The following is a 19,233-nucleotide window of genomic DNA, read 5'->3' on the forward strand; positions in this document are numbered from 1 at the left end:
TTTAATTTTTGGATTGAAAAGGCGAGTCTAGTTGTTTTTGCTTGTTAATAGTTATAGAGTCTAGTTGGTCGTACTATGCTTTTGCTGAAAGTTTTTCCACGAATTTCGAGTCTTGGAGTTGTTGTGCACTAACCACGTGAGTGTTAGATAGGGAAAGAGTTGACTTTTCTGAGAGAACTTAATTGATCGTGAGTGGAGACTTAACCTATGTGAGATTCTGAGCCTTTCCTTTTGTTTTGAGTGATCTCTTCTGTGATAACTCCGAGTAGAATGAAGAGCTACTCAACCTCGCAATATTCATTAGAGCTCAGTTGATCTCTTGAGTTCAAATTTTACAACCACTAGGGATGTCATCAGGAAGTAAACCCTTCTCTTGTAGTCTGAGAAACTTGAAAGCAATGTCAACTAGAGGAAAATAGATCTCATCCATCATTTAGAACCCTGAGAATAAGACATGAAGCAAAGTGGAGAAAATTATACCCAAGGAAATTGTTGAGAAAGTAAGTTGTGTATTTTGAGTTGTATTACCAAAAGTGAAAAAAAGGAAAAAAGAAAAAAAAATAGAAATAGAAAAAGAAAGAAAAGTGTGTTTGTTTAGCTTAAGTGTTTATCCTTCGAAGAAATTCTTGAAGATTTGAAGACGTCGAGTTCTCAGGAGTTCTAGTTCATCCTTAGTGTCTATCGACCTCTCGGAAGCATTGTTAGAAAGTAGATCAGGTGAGAAGAGTTGGTTAGCTTCCCCATTTCGTATTAGTGGTTGTTTTCTTTCTATGAGATCAGTCGTCGTTTACCAAAAATTAAGTCCGTCTTTTGTAATGTGTTGAGTTTTCCTTCATACTCATACTTGCACATTGAGTGAACCATTTCTGAGTGACTTATATTTTGAGTGTATGACCGTGAGGCAGTAGTCGAGGCGAAATATATTGAGAAGGTAATCGAGGTCTTGTCTGTTTGGAACCGAAATGATACTCATATTGGCTGATCATGTGCACTTTAGGTCTTGATTAGTAGTGAAGGGAATTTTAGCTTTTGTATGGTTTGGTTGGTTTGGATTTCATTTCTATTAACTTTCGAAAGTTTACCGGATAAACATTTTTAAGTCCATATCATAATTAGACCCTTATGCATTTTTGAGATTGTTGAATTTTGTGGGTATATTCACTGGAAACCCTCACGTGACAAAACTCGTCCTCTAGGGTAACTTAGAGGTTTAACGGCTTGTTGCACGTGCTAAGTGCAATCGTGATTACCTACGAAAGTGGTGAACTGGGCTTGGTTTTATTTTTCTGTTTTGCTCGAGGACTAGCAAAATCTAAGTTTGGGGATGTTTGATGAGACATGAAAATGTCCCATCTGAATCTCTTAACTCGGGTTAGTTAGTCCAGTTCGAGCGGTTACTCTGATAATTTGTTTGATTTTCTTTCTAAGATCTCATTTACGTAGTTCGATGCAAAAACATCGTGATAAAGACATACTTAAGGGGCATGTTGGTCATTTTAATGACAACGGTATTCTGGTCAATATTAGTGCTCATGTGAAAGTAGAATCCAATACGAATCTATCGGCGAAAGCGGAAGTGGAATCGGAGTCCGGATCAGGGAAATAGACCAAGTCAAAGACGGGGCGAAAATCAAGTGACCAAAGGTCAACAACACCACGTGGCGGGTGCAGAGAACAGAGATGGACGGTAGTTATGCGGGTGTGGTACAAATTCGGGCTAAATGGGACAGCAGTTCGGGTTTCCTTTGGAACTTAATCCCGTGTACACGCACACATGGTATTACCGCGTACATACAAGCATCCGTTCAAATCTATTGGTCGGATTAAAAGCATGGCATCATCTGGAACGTTTCTCATCTCTCTCTCAGCTGTTCTTTCTCTCTCGTCTCTATTATCTCCTCTCTCTTATAACTGAGAGGAGACATAAAAAGCATATAGAGACAGAGAAGGAAAAAGAGATTAATAGATTGGGAGAAGAAAGGAAATGAAGACAGGAATGGAAAGAAGATAATCGAGAGGGAAAGAGTTATAGAAAGTTTTCAAAAAATCGAGAGAGAGAAGGAAAGTTGAAAACTCTCGGTTTCTTATAAACAGTAAGAGAGACATTTTGTGGAGGGAGGTAGGTTTTGGAGCTGGGTTTGGTGAGGACCATTAATCATCTCATCACGGTTTAAAACAGGGATCTCGACGACTTACAAGGGGAGCTCGGCCATTAAAGCTCAAAACCGAGCTAGAGAGAGAAAGAGAATTTTTGAAAGTTTAGAGTTTTATTTATTTTTCTTCTTCTTCTTCTAATCCTTCTCTTTGTGAGAGAGAAAAGGATAAATAGAAAGAGTTAAGAGAGAGAGAGGTTAATGTTTTGTAGAGAGAGAAAGAGTTTTAATTATTTATAAAATCCATTGAAATCATCTTTTTCTTCTTCTTTCTTTCTTGTTTCTGTTAGAGAGAGAAAGAGAGAGCTATATTATTGTTTAGAGAGATAAAGATAAAGTTTAGAGTGAGAAATAAAGAGAAAACAGTAGAGAGAGAAAAACCAGTCGAGGAAAATAATTTTCTCAACAGGAAATCGTTTCCGGGAAGACGAGAAAATTATTTTCCCTAAGGGTCTGCTTGGCTGCACAGAAGGAAATTTGCGAGAAAAAAGGTGTTTTCTTCTCCGATTCTTTTTCTTTCTTTAATGTTATTATTTCTCATTTATCCCACCATGATTATGATCTCTTTAGTTATGAGTAGCTAACTTATCTAATTTAGGGTTAGGATGATATTTTGATATGCATGAAAAATGGCCTTGTTATCACATGATTATCTTTGAGGAGCCTAATCGTATGATCTATTAATCTTCTAGTATTCAAGTTACGATCTTTTGCTTTACTATCTATGCTTCAGATTTGATGTATTATATTTGGGTTGTTTACCCTTAATAGTTCATACTTATTAGTTGATAGATAGTCATTGTGAGTTAGTAATTGATTCAAGGAGTTTGTGATTGTGTATTTGATTTTAATTAGAAATTATCTTTCGAGGTTATGAAATCTTGAGTTATTAGAAAGATATGAGTGAATAGGTCATAATTTATGCATGTTAAGGTGGATTCCGAAACCCTAGGTTTTCTCCTCACAAGTGTCTCTCCATAATGATATTTTTATTGTTTTACTCAAGTTTGCTATTTTCATCATCTCGTCACAAAAATCAATTTCAAAAGAAACCTATTAGTTATAGGATTTAGAATAGATTTCACTTAGTCTCTGAGGAACGAACCGGTCTTACCGGAGAACTATCACTTGACACCCGTATACTTGCGGGTGGTGACCTATTTAGCAAACTTTCTAGGCCCATCATTGGTCCCAAAGTAGCCTATAAAAGGGCACCTAATCACTTTCTTCAAGGTAAGCTCATTATGTTCCACAAGGATCATTCAATACTCGAAATTTAACTACAAAGGGCAATCTATCTGTCTTGAGCGTCAGAGCGGTTTCCGAACTCTTTGCAGGTTCCCCCCAAGTTTTTGGGAGCAGGAATCAAAGGAGGCAATATCTTTCATCCAAACGGAGTATCAATCAATTGGACAATCCAACATCAAGGTCTCAATTACTAGACTGATAACCAGAGGTGACATTTTTCGACATCATCATAACTTGGGACGTTTATTTGACTACGTATGATCTCCGGATATACGTAGTATTTAGAGATATCTATCTTAGGAGTCGAACACCGATTTTACTTTGACACATTAGATCTGACCACACGTAGTTGTAAGTTTATCATTACGGATTCTCGCACTTCGACACCTCTCTCACTTGTTTATCTCTCGACTCTTGTACCTCCAACTTTTCTCTTGAATCTTTCGCTATTTTACTTAGATTATTTAATTTAGTTTTACTTGCTTTCTTCTTGTCTTGCGTATTCGATAAAAATCCCTCTTTCACCTTGTTCCTTTCCATTTTAGCCTAAGTTAGCTTTTGATATCTAGACCGGTGGATAAGACCCTTTGATATCCGATTTACCTCCCTATCCCTATGGATCGACCTCGGTTTTGCCAAGTATTACTTGGCATACCTCCGTTTGGGTGTGCAACCTTTTGGGGTGCATCCCATCAGATAGAGATGCAATGGATGACCAAGAACATACCGCCTTCCTAATCGATCGGGGGTTGTATTGTTATCAGCAAATGCCTTTCGGCCTGAAGAACGTCGGAGCAACATATCAGCGATTGGTCAGCAAAATCTTCGAAGAACAACTCGGGAAGACGATAGAGTGCTACGTCGACAACATGATTGTGAAGAGAAAAGTCGGGAAGATGTCGCAATTTGAGTAGACGGCAGAAGCGGAGCAAGCTTTTCAAGACCTGAAGTCACACCTAATGACTCTGCCTTTGCTGGTCAGCCCTAATCTGGAAGACAAATTGATAATCTATTTGTCCGTTTCAAAAGAAGTTGTGTCTGCAACAATTATAAAGACGATCAATGAGGTGATGCACCACGTATACTTTGTCAGCAAAGTACTATCCGGAGCAGAGCTGAACTACCCCATGGTGGAGAAAGTAGCCTACGCGTTTGTCTTAGCGAGCAGAAAATTGCGGACATATTTTCCAGCACACACGATGGTTGTACAGACAGATCAACCCCTAAAAAACGTACTACAAAAGATAGATCTATCTGAACAATTGGTGAAGTCAGTTGTCGAGCTCAATGAGTTCGATATAAAGTATATATCAAAGAGCACCATAAAGGGACAAGCTCTGGCAGACTTCGTGTTCGAATGCTCCGTTGCAATGAGGGAGTTCGACCCCGAGCTAGTTTGGACTCTCTTGGTGGACGGAGCTTCGAGCGAAGCTCAGAAGGGGGCGGGGGCCATCCTGGTCAGCCCGGAAGGAGAAAAAACATTCCAAGCCACAACATTCGAAGTTTTGGTTGCTAATAACGAAGCAGAATATGAAGGGTTCTGGATGGCCTGAAGAGCGAAGGCCACAAACGTACAAGTATACAGTGACTCGCTTGGAAAAGAAAAACATTGACAGGGCAGCAGAGGTATTATTTATCAGAATATCCCATGCCGACACTTGGATGAAACCACACATCGAATACTTCCAAACCGGAAAACTGCCCGAACACCCTAATGAGGCAAGAAGAATCAAACACAACGCCCCAATGTACACCATGCTCGGTGTACATGAAGTCTTTCGTACACCCCCTTGCCGCATTGTCTGGCGGAGGACGAACAGAAATACGTGATAAGGGAAATGCATGAAGGTCTGACAAAAACTCATGTCGGCCTGAGAACATTACAGCGACAACTAGGCCTGTAAACGTAAGTTTATCGGATTAGATATAGGAATATCTGTTTCCGATATTAGATAAGCTATCCGATGTTCGATAATTATCTGACTGCTATCATATACCAATATCCAAATTCGAATCTGATAATATTAATAGATATCGGATAATATCAGATATCCGAAACAAAATTTTATATTTTAAGTTTAAATTTTAAACCATTAATTCTAAATAATGAATCTCAACCATATAGTTTATATATTAATACTAATATCTATTTTCATTATTGTTTTATATTACTTATCGGATATGGATATTTATCGGATCGGATATTGGTGTATCCATATCCGATAAGCAGATATTCTATAAACAATATCCGAATCTGTATCCGATATCCGAAATTTTGGATATTTTTTAAAATTCGAACACGGATGCGGATCAGATGTTGAATATTCGGATATCCATTGACATGCTTAGCGACAACTATCCCTCGTTGAGTACTATGAACCTTCTCAAAAGCAAACCAACGATTACAGCAAGCATCCTAAAGAACTAACTTCAATGTTGAGCCCTTGCCCCTTCGAGCAATGGGGGATTGACTTAGTGGGTCCCTTCAGAACATGCTACTAGTATTCGTAGATCACTTCACCAAATGGGTTGAAGCGGCAACACTAACGCGAACCAAAACGAAATACATCTTAAAAGTCTTGTGGAACCAGATTCTTACTCGGATCGGAGTCCGGAGAGTCCTGATCATGGACAACGGGTCCCAGTTCAACAACGACGCAATGAAGGAGTTTTTTACGGAGTATGAAATCAGACCTCTTACGTCGCCCGACACACCTGGCAGAAAATGGTCAAGTCGAGGTAACTAACAAAACTCTTGTAAAGTACATTAAGACTAAATATGACAATAACAATAACTGGGTGGATGAACTCACTAACGTATTGTGGGCACACCGCATCACACTGCGAAGGGCCACTAGAGAAACGCCTTTCAGAATGGTGTACGACATAGAAGCCGTATTGCCAGTTGAAATTGGAAAATCTAGCCTAAGAGTAAAATATTTCGATTCTGAAAAGAAGGAAAAACTCATGAGAGAACATCTAGACCTGATTGAGGAAGTCCGAGACCAGGCAAAGATTACAAACCTAACCTCCAAGGACATAATGGTAAAAAAAACACAAATCTTATATGAAGGAGAGAAAGTTTGACATAGGGGATGTGGTCTAGAGAAACTCCCAATTCGTCAAAAAACCCTCGACAACAAAAGTCTTCCCGGCCTAGGAAGTGCCCTATAAATAGTGAAGGTAGTACGTCCAAGAACATTCATGTTAGAAAACACATCAAGACAAATCCTCACACACCCATGAAATGCAGAGTACCTCAAGCTAGCCTTCACAAGAAAAGACGAGGCTGCCCAGACACTTCGCAAAATTCATCAAATAAAAAGAGGGGGGGGGGGGGAATAGAGGGGCTACACGCATATTCACTGATGCACCCGAAAAGGTTGCACACCTAAGCGGAGGTATCAAGTAGTAACCGGTAAAACCGAAGTCGATCCAAGGATAGGTTGGTAGTCCGGGTATCGGGAGAGTCTAGCCCACCGGTCCACGAGTCACTCACTATCTTAGACTAAAAGGAAAAGGAACAAAGATAAATGAGGGGTTTTGATTAAATAAGCAATAAGAGAACGAAAGCAAGTAAAATTAACTAGATGATCTAAGTAAGAGGGCAAGAGAGGAGTTGAGAATAGGGTCGAGTAAGAGAGTTGGGTGAGAGAGGTGTCGAGTGTCCGAGAATCTATTATGACGATCCTACGTCTATGTATGGTGCGATCGAACGAATCAATACTAAATCTAGCTCGACTCCAAAGATAGATGTCTATAAGCACTATGTAAATCCATTGATCATACTTAATCAAACAAACGTCTTAGTTGGTTAATACCGAGTCATCGAGAGTGTCGTCTAGTCGCCTAACTGTGGAAGATGCATGACATATCCCATGAAAGTTGATCTAAACAACGATCGATATCGATCACTTCGCTTCATCTATTAATTATGTGAGGTGCATGACAAAACACATGAAAATACGATTGAAATAAATAATCGAATAAAAGGAGCATCAATTTATTATCAAATATTCGAACATATATATATATATATATATATATATAGTCGTTTAACCGAAATACATCATCCCTTAACCTCGACTCAACATAATTAGCTAACCATGGAGTTATTATACATTAAAAGCAAGTGAAAGAAGAAAATTAAATAGCTAGAGTTTGAGAATCCCCCTTTCGATTTGATTGCATGCTATGGTTGATCGCAAGATAAATCATATAGGTGCAGCCTATCTCCCTGTAGCAGAAATGTGGGTCCCATTATAAGTGAAATATTAACTCCCCCTGGCAGAAATCTTGTTTGCCCCATGAATCTTCATCTTCTTCCTCATTTTAAACAAACTCCATAGAAGCTTCAAAGAAGCTTTCTCTCTCTAAAAATTGGAATCAAAAGCAAGTAAAATCTAACTCAAAACTCAACAAATCAACCCTTTCTCACTCTAGAAACCTAGATCTATAAGAAAACAAGAAGATTCAAGAAGAAATGGTGGTAGAAAGATGAAGAAAACTTGAAGAAAAGTTGAAGAAAACAAAGGAAAATAAGGCTAGAAGAAAGGGTTTGAAGGGGGGTGGTTTGGCCGGACCAAGCTAGCTTGTTTCTGGCCAAGAGACTCGGGGGAAAGCTGTTGTCCGACCAGTAGTAGCTCTGCCGGAACAGCAGCTCGGCCAAGCTATGCTTGGTCGGCCAAGCTCCCTTCTTGTCTCCTTTCTTCTTCTCCTTTCTTCCTTTCTTCTCTTCTTCCCTTCCTCTTCTTGCCTCTCTCTCTCTAACTCCCACCAAGAACACTCCCCAAACCCTAGTTAGTTGATGATCATGATGAGAAATCAGCTGGTCTTTTCTTTCTCTACCCAAAAAATCACTTTACCAAAATGTCTTTGGGCTTAATTAAAGAGGGTGCCTTCATCTCCATTTTTCTTTTCTTCTTTCGTGTTTCTTCTTTGTCATGGGCTTGAGCTTTGATTGTCATTTAGAAATCAAGGGGTGCCTTCATCCTTATCTCCACATCTTCAAATTCTCACAAAGGACTAAAATACCCTCGTACTTCTTTCTTTTATAATTTCCCCGTCCGAACTCGGAATTGACTTCCGTTTTCACCGTCGGACTCGTCATTGCCTCTACTTGTAATTTGTTTTGCTTGAAATATTTTTCTCTCATTTTGGGCACATGAAATGATATTGACAATTCGTTCCCTTTATTCCGATTTACATGTTTATCTCCAAATATGATACCTAACAAGAAAAGTACATAAAATATTATTTATAATACTCGAAATGGACTAATTAGTTTAAGTTAGGCTTTCCAAATGTGACATTTTCATGTCACATCATCCGCCTACGCAAAGATTTTTTATTAACTCGGAGAATTATTCCGCAATAAGAAAAGTTTTGCTAAAAATTGTCAAGGATAAGTCACAGAAAACTTGCCTCGCTCAAGCGAGCAATCGGCCTGGTAGTGATAGTGACGGCCAAGGGTTAAGGAAAATCCCTAGTCAAAACTTACCTCAGTCAAGCAACCAACCAACCCTATTAGCGAAAGCGACGACCAGGGGTTAAGGAGAAGTAGTAGTCAAAACTTGCCTTGTTCAAGCGAGCAATCAACCCTGGTAGTGAAAGCGACGACTAGGGGTTATAGAGAAGTCCTAGTCAAACCTTGGCTCGCTCAAGTGAATAACCAACCCTGTTAGCGAAAGCGATGAACATGGGTTAAGGAGAAGTCTTAGTCAAAAATCGCCTCACTCAACCAACCAACCAACCTTGTAAGGGAAAGTAATGACCAGGGGTCAAGGAGAAAGCCTAGTCAAACCTTGTCGCGCTCAAGCGAGCAACCAACCCTGTTAGAGAAAGCGATGACTACGGATCAAGGAGAAATCCTAGTGAAAACTTGCCTCATTCAAGCGAGCAACCAACCCTGTTAGTGAAAGCGACGATCAAAGGTCAAGGAGAAATCCTAGTCAAAACTAACTTTGCCCGAACAAGCGATCAACCATGGTAACAAAAGAGACAACCAGAGGTTAAAAGGGAGCCATAGCCGAAACTCAAGCCAAGGAGGAGTCTTATTCAAATATCAAAGAATAAGGGGGAGCCCTGTCTAACTTCATCAAGAATACGAACAAGTCCAAGGCTGAATAAGCCCCGGCTACAAGCATGGAGCTCCGTTCCCCAACCCTAAGCGACACAATCACTCTGAAACATTCTATAGGTCTAATTAAGTCTTTGTTTTGCAGGAAATCGACAGAGGGGGAACTTCCCCGAAAATTTGTAAGATTGAGCATAAGCATTAGTAAGATTAGTTCATGCATAATTACGCTAAACCATATTTTTGTAGCATTAGTTCGCATGCAGAAAACAAACAACAAGGAAGAAGAAAGCAAAAATCATGTCAACATCAACACAAACTGTTCATTAAAGTCGCAAGAAGTAATTACATATTCGAAAAAGAAGAAGATGACAGAGGGGAAGAAGGACAATGGCGTGGCTGAGATTTCGGGGCCCGGTGCAAAATTTTGATTGGGGCCCTTGACAAAATAACATGAAAAAAATCGAAACATGTGATATTTAAGTTACGAAATAGTTTGACGATAATATCTTTAACGACATCATACAAAAAGGTGTTATGCAAGAATTTATGCATAAATGTATTATTTGCATTTATTTTAAAAAATTTAATTATTATAATGTAGTTATGTATCAACCATACAATTCCTTGCCAGATTGCTACAATAGGCGGTAACAATAATTTGATTGGAAAAATTATGAATTTTAAGAAGCATTCGAATAACAAAATAAATATGTGATTAAAAGAGATATAAAAATAAAAAAGACATTATTTGTACGAATGAATACAAAGAAATAAAGAAAGAAATATATATTTCAAAATAAAAAAATAATTGTTTGCATATCGGAAGGCTACCCTAAGAATATACTAGGTTAATCTAGTACTAAGGACCTGCCCAACAACATGGAGTGCCCAAAGATGAAATATGAGACAAAAATAAATAATTAAGGTGGGTAGAGATATTTGAACTAGAGACTTTAGGTGCGCTCAACCCACTTCCCTACCACATTGACAACAATTGTTTTAAAATTACAGTTTTCGGTATGATGCTTTTTGTCCTTACCATTACCGAAAAGGGGGCCCAAGGGGTGAGGGGCCCCTGTGCGGTCGCACCCCCTCACCCACGCCCCTAAGAAGGGAGAATAGCTAAAAGATTGACAAAACTCAGTGAGACGCATAACATTACAGGCAGAAGCTGACCACCTTTCTTCGACGAACAAGATACTCCATCGTCTTAAAAACATAGGCCGAGAGTCGCTCAGGGTACCCCTCACGAATGAACCTGAGGATAGAAAGGATCAGTTGAAAGAAGCATCTCCAAACTCCCAAATTCAGTTAAGTCACCTAGGCGAAGAACTCTAACGAAACCTTCACCTCTGATTTCTATACACAGACGTCAAATAAAGAAGTCAGGACCGTCTAGAGTCATTTAATAGACTACTCCAATGTCTCCTTTAGGAAGTGTCCCACGAACTACTAAACAAGCCATGAAGAAAGACATAATCAATTTCCTCATTCAGAAAGTATTCATAGAATAGACAGTTGAGAAGTCGGAGCGAATAGGCGTTGCGACCGAAGAGTCTTAATGAAGCAATTAAGGTAAGTTAAACAGTTGAGCCCCCGCGTGGATCAACGAAGAGGCACCGACAAGATAATTAAGCAATAATTAAAAGCAACCACCACATCTTTTATTCATTCTCAAGAAAATGTATTACATAAAAAGTTACAATTAAGGACATCAAAATAGATGCATCCGCTTAGGTCTATTACAGAAGAAATTGCAAGAGACAAAAGAGAAAGATCCGACCACATTTCTTGAAAACAATCAAATAGGAAAAGAAGAAGAACAAAGAAAAAGATAAAGGAATCTGAGTTGCAGGAAGAGAAGATACCTCAGAAGATTCAACCAAATCTTATGGCTCCGAAGAAATCAATCGACCAGACTTCATGAAGAAACCAAACTGAGGAAAGAATTTTCTACCACTCGAATCACCCCCTTCCGGTGGCGGAACCCAAATCGGCGTCTCAAACCACCTTCCTCCGGCGGAAAAACCCCCAATGGCACCCTGTGTTACCAATCTCATTGTTGGAGAATCCACCTTTTACCATTCCCTTCACGGGAAAAATCACTCGAAGAGGCGTCAAGCCAAAACTCAAATAAGGGCCTCATCACAAACTCACCAAGAATCAGAAGGTAAAAAGAAATATCGAGAAGAAAAAAAACAATTCGAAAAAAATGTTCTTGAAAGAAACTCAAACCTAAAGGAAACTATTTATACTGGAAGAAGAAGATCAAAGGATCATCTCGACAAAAGAAGATATTAAGGAGGGAATAGAGTTGTATCGGAAACGTACCAAGTCATTGAAGGATATAGTCCTTTGGTCTGAAGGAAATGTCCTTTGGAAGGAGTGTCCTTCGACCAAGATGGCAATGCGTACAATTTGTCAGTTAGGATAACGATGACTTTATCCGGAAGATCATCTATCGTAATGCTTAGCTAGAAGCCGCTTACGATCGTCGGATCACTTTGGTAATCCGCGGCTACATAGACTGGATCCTACAACGGGTTACACCAAAGAGAGATAGCTTGATCGGACAGAGTTGACTCGTGGGAGCTTGCCTATAGATGGATATGATCTAGTCTGATAGTTCCAAAAGATAGAAACAATCGGGCTCGGAAAAGGAACCTGGAAAAGTGCAAAACCCACTGGGTGGGTGCCCGGATCACACCCGGTTAGGGGCAATCATGAGACATAAAAATGTCCCATTTGAATCTCTTAACTCGGGCGAGTTAGTCCAATTCGAGCCGTTACTCTGATAAATTGGTTGTTTCTCTTACTCAGGTGTCTTTTACGGAGTTCAACGGGAAAATTAGATAAAATAGAGAGAAAGAAGTGTTGAGGGAATTTTGGTCATTTGGTACTCTGAGAATTTTGGCAAATATTGATACTCGGATGAAACTAGAGTTCATGACGAACTCGTGGGCGAAAAGGGAAGTCGAATCGGAGTTCGGATGAGCGAGTAAGCTTAAGTCAAAGTTTCGATCAAAATCAAATCAACTTGGATTTTCAGCGACACGTGGCGCGCAAGAAGGGACTGGATCGCACGGCTCCAAAGCTCCACGGGACATAGTCGAGCATATTTGGACGTCTCTCAGGATTTTTAAGCCAGCCTACGCTTAGTGTAACTGGAAGCACGATATTACCGTAGACCTCCGGGATCTGACGGACAAAAAACGAGAACTAGCATCCAACGGCTCTATACTTCATCTCGTGTAATCTCGGTAGCCTCGCGACACAGCCGAACATCTCTAACCAGCAAGCAGTCCACCACACGTGAACTCCTCATTTGGCTGATTCCATGATTTAGGGAAACAAATCAATCTTCTCTTTATTTCTCTCTCATCTTCAAACTATATAGAAATAAAAATATTGAGAGATAGAGAGAAGATCGTGAAATACCAATAGTGAGAGAAAGTGACGTCGCAATAAGGCATTGCTGGATTCTATAGAAGACAGAGAAAGAGATCTTTGTAGATTGGGTTGCTGTTCTTAGATGAAGAACCGAGAAGGAAATAACAGAGAAGATCTTCTAAGAAGGAAATTTATGGCAAATGACAGTAGAGAGAGAGAGGGAGAGAACTGATTCGGTTTTTTTCTTCTTCTCTGGGTTTAAAGACAGAGAGGAGAAGAGGGAATGAGGCATCTCGGTTGGGGAGACAAAACAGAGTGCTCCATTGTTCTTGCAGTTCATCTTCTTCTCTGAGCTGCATGAATATCTAGAAAGAGAGAGAGAGGAGAAGAAGAACAACATAGAAAACAGAGCTGAATTTTATCAATTTTATTCATCATTCTCTTCTTTGTAATTGGGGAAACACTTTCATATTATTCATCTTCTTCTTCTTTTCTTGTGAGAGTGAAAAGAGAGAAATTGTAGAGTGAGATAAAGTGAGAAACAACAGAAAGAGAAGGAGAGAAAACATGGAGTTTTGATCAATTGTTATTTAAGAAAAGCAATCAATAATTATCAAGAATTTTTATACATCCTCTTATTCGGATCATCATCTTCATCTCATCTTCTCTGTTATCTTGTTTGAGCTAAAAACAGAGAATCAACTATTATCTTTTTGATTTGTGAGAGAGAAAGAGGATAACAGTAGAGAGAAGAATTTTGCTTTTGAAGGAGAAGGTTCTGTTTGGTCTGGAGGTATTACTGGAAAATAGTTTTCTGACGTAGTTGGAAAATCATTTTCTCCAGGGGAGCGTTTGCTTTACAGAGGCAAAACAGTTCTAAGTGAGAAAAAGTTTAGTGATTCTTCTCTTTTATCTCCTATTTAATTTTAATCTTGATCATGATTAGCTAAAACTCTTAGTCGAAGGTTTTGGATGAAGTTTTAACATATTATTTTCGATGATATATTTTTATGCTTAATATCTTAATGCTTCGAACGTTATAAGAATTTCAGAGTTTCGAATATTCGAATATTTCTTCATTACCTATGCTTTTGATTTGATGGCTTATGTTTAGGTTAAGTTCTTTAATGAGTCATGCTTACTAATTGATAGATAATAGTTGCGAGTTCGACATTTCGATACCTTGAGTTTAAACTTTAGGGTTAGTCGGCTTTAACTAGAATATTTTCTGGGGTTCGGTATGATAGGTTAACGAAACTTGAGTGATACGAAAAGATAAGCATGATGAGGTCATTGTTAATACGTGTTAAGATGGATCCCAAAATCCTAGACATCTCCCCCATTTGAGTTCATCTTTTTATTTGTTTTAATATTTTATATATTTTATTTTAAAACCAAAACCAAAATCAAAACATTTGAAAAATCTTATTACTTCCTAGTTTTAGAATAAGCTTAACTAGTCTCTGAGGAACGAACCGGTCTTACCGGAATTTATTACAACTTGACACTCGTGCACTTGCGGGTGTAGACCTATTTAGGAACCTTTCTAGGCCCATCAAGTTTTTGGCGCCGCTGCCGGGGACTAGTTTTAAATTTGTTCTAATCTTGGAAAGTTTTTATTTTTGGTAAGCTTTTATTTTTGGCCACTTTGACTTGCTTCTCTATTTTTGGTGTTTAGGGCATTAAGGAGCGAAAGAGAAGGCGCAAACAAGGAGGAGGAGTCGAAAAGAAGACATTTACATTTTTATTTTTTATTTTATTTTTGGTGAGAGAGAGACTTTAGACTTTCTTAATTTTATTTTTTTTGGATTAAAGTTTTGACCCTAAATTAGAGGGCTTGTAAATTGTAACCGAAAATCAAACGAAGCCTCGGGTTCGGACACTTAAGGGAAGAGTGGACCGGGTCGTCTACAAAGGTCATCGCCCGTCTTGAACGGGAGGTAATTTCTTTGACCACCCACGAATCCCCTGTAAGTGGGTCCTTGTATGTGTTTTGTGTGCCTAATTGATTTGACGAACTGCTTAGTTTAATCGTCTTTAGTAAGGGCACAAACCCCATTACAAGATAGGAGTCGGATTTCATCACCGATCTCTTGCCCATTTAGGAAACAACATTGCGAATCCCAAACCTCACTTAAATTAAAATCTGGTTTAGACATTGGCCTTAGGGTATCGAGCTCATAGGATCATTGAAACAATTCGGGGACTCGATTTTTATTTAGGCATTCCTAAAGGGAAAGTTCACTCAACTCTTTATAAGGTCGCCTCGAGAAGAGGAAACGTTACCAGGTTGGACGGCTATCACAACGTTTATCGTTGGTCGTCTCCAAGAGTTGTTTGATCGTAGTACTTGGATGGAGTAACCCTCATAAACATTATAGTTCAAGCTGTGTAACGAAGTAGGAGCTGTCTAGATTTTTAAGGGAAATCTGACCAACTTGTCTTTCGTCTAGATTTTGTTTAGGTTGCTTGGTGGAGTCAGACTGATTGTGTTTGCGTTCCTCTAGGGTCTTCGTAGTGATTCCTCGGTTTTCGATTTAAAAAAAAAAAAAAAAAAAAAAAAATTTGATGAGAAATGGATAGATCGTGGTCCCAACATAATGGCAGAAGGGACGAGAGTTCTTCAAATCTACCATGGTGGTATTTAGCAAATAGGCAGAATAGTAGTAGTCATCCTAAAGACAATGTGCATAATGATGGTCGTAGGGATTATTACCAACCTCAAGAAGGTTATGAACCATATTATAGATATCCTGACAGATCATCTTACATGCATTATAGTAGAGAGTCTTATGCTCCAAATGTGTCCCAACCTCAATGGGAAAACATTGAAACTAATGACTCTTACATGCATTATAACGAAGAATTTTATGCTTCACACGTATCTCAACCTCAATGGGATAACGGTGAAACTATTGATCCTTCATCTTTAGCATCACCTTCGTTGGCCGAAACTATGAGTATGTTAAAGAAGGTTCATGAAGAGTCTATGAGTACACTAAGGAGGATTAATGGAGAATCTTCTGCTCCACACGTGTCTCAACCTCAATGGGATAACGGTGAAAAGGTTGACTCTCCATCTTTAGCATCATCTTCGTTGGCCGAAACTATGAATATGTTAAAGAAGGTTCATGAAGAGTCTATGAGTGCGCTAAGGAGGATTAATGGAGAATCTTCTGCTCCACACGTGTCTCAACCTCAATGGGATAACGGTGAAAAGGTTGACTCTCCATCTATAGCATCATCTTCATTGACCTAAACTGTTAGTGATCTTCAAAAGAGTACGTTCGAGTTTTGTCAGACTTTAGAAGAAAAGAATGACAATACCTATAGAGCTCTACGAGAAATAACAACTAGTATTATAGAAGAAGATCACCATGAGAATGTAGAGTACGGTCCACAGTGTCCTGTGTACTATGATGACGAGGATACAATTTTAGAAGAGTATAGTTCTCCCGACAACATCGTTATTGAGACTAAAATCTCAGAAACGATGGAGCCCGATATTGAGATATCCTCTCATTGTATCGAACTTGAAATACATTCAGACCATAATGAAGAGTTCACTAGAGTTGAAGATGATTTGAAGTCGTTTGACTCAACTGAGGATGATGGATCATGGTTGACCAATTTGCTAAATGAGAGGATTGACTCGCCTGATTTAGGCGAAGATTTAGAATTCTTTAGGGACACCGATGATAACATGATAAAAGAAATTATAGAAGGACTATCTAACTCGACTTCTAGGGATTGTGAGTCTGATAGTAGGGTTTCTCCATTGAAGGAACCCGAAGTACCTGTTTTAGAGAACCCTAGTTTAAGTCCGGGTGTCATTGATAGTCTTCTAGATTGCTTTGTATTTTGTCCCTCAAAACCATGTGTAGATTTTGAAGCATTCACTCCCTCTGTCGATCATCCATATGAAGACCCACTCTATCCGGTCTGTACTCTCTCTAGTGCGGTGCCAAACTTAACGACCTTATTGTCGTCTAAGTTTGGGGATTTCCCTTCTTTCTTGATAGTCTCACTTACACTATCACCAAGTTACGAAAATGTGAGACTATCGTTCACTGAAAACTTTGTGTTTTGGGTGGACCCACAGATGTATCGATTATTGGTTTACAGTTAATCACATATTTGTAATCCAGTAAGTATAATTTTTTCTATTTTTCGAACCATCTGTTTAGTCTGGCTGAAGACGTTAAACTTAGCGCTTTCTGGGAGGCAACCCATGCAGAGGACGCTGAATCGGGTAATATCTCTCCCTTCACCCTGTTATTTTTTGCATAGTCTTCAGAACATTGAGGACAATGTTCGGTTTAAGTTTGGGGATAGGGGAATTAATTTTTTTGCTAAGTCCTTATTTCAAAAATTCAAAAGGGTTCAAAATTTTTCAAAATTTTAAATTTTTGGATTGAAAATGTGAGTCTAGTTGTTTTTGCTTGTTAATGGTCATAGAGTCTAGTTGGTTGTACTATCCGTTTGCTAAAGGTCTTTCCATGAATTTCGAGTCTTGAAGTTGTCTGTGCACTAGCCATGTGAGTGTTAGATAGGTGAAGAGTAGACTTTTCTCAGAGAACTTAATTGATCATTAGTGGAGACTTAACCCATGTGAGATTCTGAGCCTTTCTTTTTTTGCTTTGAGTGATCTCTTCTGCGCTAACTCCGAGTAGAGTGAAGAGCTACTCAACCTCGCAATATTCATTAGAGCTCAGTTGATCTCTTGAGTTCAAACTTTACAACCACTATGGATGTCCTCAGGAAGCAAACCTTCTCTTGTAGTCTGAGAAACTTGAAAACAGTGTCAACTAGAGGAAGATAGAAATCCATATTTTAGAACCCTGAGAATAAGGCATGAAGCAAAATGAAGAGAATTTTACCTAAGGAAAGAATAATGTGAATAAAGTACGTTATGTATTTGAGTTTGATTACCAGAAAAGTGTATTAAGAAAAAAAAAAAAAAAAAAAGAAAAGAAAAGAAAAAAAGAAAAAAAGAAAAGAAAAATAGAAATAGAAAAAGAAAGAAAAAATGTTTGTTTAGTTTAAGTGTTTATCCTTTGAAGAAATTCTTGAAGATTTGAAGACGTCGAGTTCTCAGAAGTTCTAATCACAACCTTCATATTTATTGACCTCTAGGAAGCATCGTTAGAAAGTAGATCAGGTGAGAAGAGTTTGTTAGCTTCCCCATCCCATATTAGTGGTTGTTTCCTTCTTTGAGATCAGTCGTCCACAAAATTTTAGTCCGTCTTTTTCATGTGTTGAGTTTTCCTTCATATTGATACTAACACATAGAGTGAACCATTCATGAGTGACTTTAATTTTTGAGTGTATGACCGTGAGGCAGTAGTCGAGGCGAAATGTATCGAGACGGTAATCAAGGTCTTGTCTTTTCAGAACCGAAATGATACTCATATTGGCTGGTCACGTGCACTTCGAGTCTTGATTACTAGTGAAGGAGTTTTTAGCATTTGTATGGTTTGGTCAACTTAGATTTCATTTCTATTAACCTTCGAAAATTTACCGGATAAACATTTTTAGTCCATATCATATTTAGACCCTTTTGCATTTTTGATCTTTGAATTTTGTGGGTATATTCAATGCAAACCCTCACGAGACAAAACTCGTCCTCTTGGGTAACCTAGAGGTTTAACGGCTTGTTGCACATGCTAAGTGCAATCGTGATTCCCTACGAAAGTGGTGAAATGGTTTAGTTTTATTTTTCTGTTTTGCTCGAGGACTAGCAAAATCTAAGTTTGGGGATGTTTGATGAGACATGAAAATGTCCCATTTGAATCTCTTAACTCGGGCGAGTTAGTCCAATTCGAGCCGTTACTCTGATAAATTGGTTGTTTCTCTTACTCAGGTGTCTTTTACGGAGTTCAACGGGAAAATTAGATAAAATCGAGAGAAAGAAGTGTTGAGGGCATTTTGGTCATTTGGTACTCTGAGAATTTTGGCAAATATTGATACTCGGATGAAACTAGAGTTCATGACGAACTCGTGGGCGAAAACGGAAGTCGAATCGGAGTTCGGATGAGCGAGTAAGCTTAAGTCAAAGTTTCGATCAAAATCAAATCAACTTGGATTTTCAGCGACACGTGGCGCGCAAGAAGGGACTGGATCGCACGGCTCCAAAGATCCACGGGACATAGTCGGGCATATTTGGACGTCTCTCGGGATTTTTAAGCCAGCCTACGCTTAGTGTAACAGGAAGCACGATATTACCGTAGACCTCCGGGATCTGACGGACAAAAAACGAGAACTAGCATCCAACGGCTCTCTACTTCATCTCGTGTAATCTCGGTAGCCTCGCGACACAGCCGAACATCTCTAACCAGCAAGCAGTCCACCACACGTGAACTC

The 19,233-nt window shown here is 39.0% G+C and overlaps 1 protein-coding gene across 1 annotated transcript in view; it reads left to right on the forward strand.

Moving 5' to 3' along the window:
• The first annotated feature begins 15,092 nt into the window (after nucleotides 1-15,092).
• Nucleotides 15,093-19,233, forward strand: part of LOC147544142 (uncharacterized) — a 100,824-nt gene continuing 96,683 nt past the window's right edge. The window contains exon 1 of the mRNA XM_086636457.1: nucleotides 15,093-16,974. Within this exon, the coding sequence (XP_086492583.1) occupies nucleotides 15,446-16,129 (684 nt within the window). The 5' untranslated portion in view covers nucleotides 15,093-15,445 and the 3' untranslated portion in view covers nucleotides 16,130-16,974. The remainder of the gene's footprint in view (nucleotides 16,975-19,233) is intronic.

The sequence above is a fragment of the Eschscholzia californica genome, unplaced genomic scaffold (assembly GCF_041429995.1).
Source record: "Eschscholzia californica isolate CP2 unplaced genomic scaffold, dmEscCali1.0.p SCAF_4, whole genome shotgun sequence".
Classification (NCBI taxonomy): Eukaryota; Viridiplantae; Streptophyta; class Magnoliopsida; order Ranunculales; family Papaveraceae; genus Eschscholzia; species Eschscholzia californica.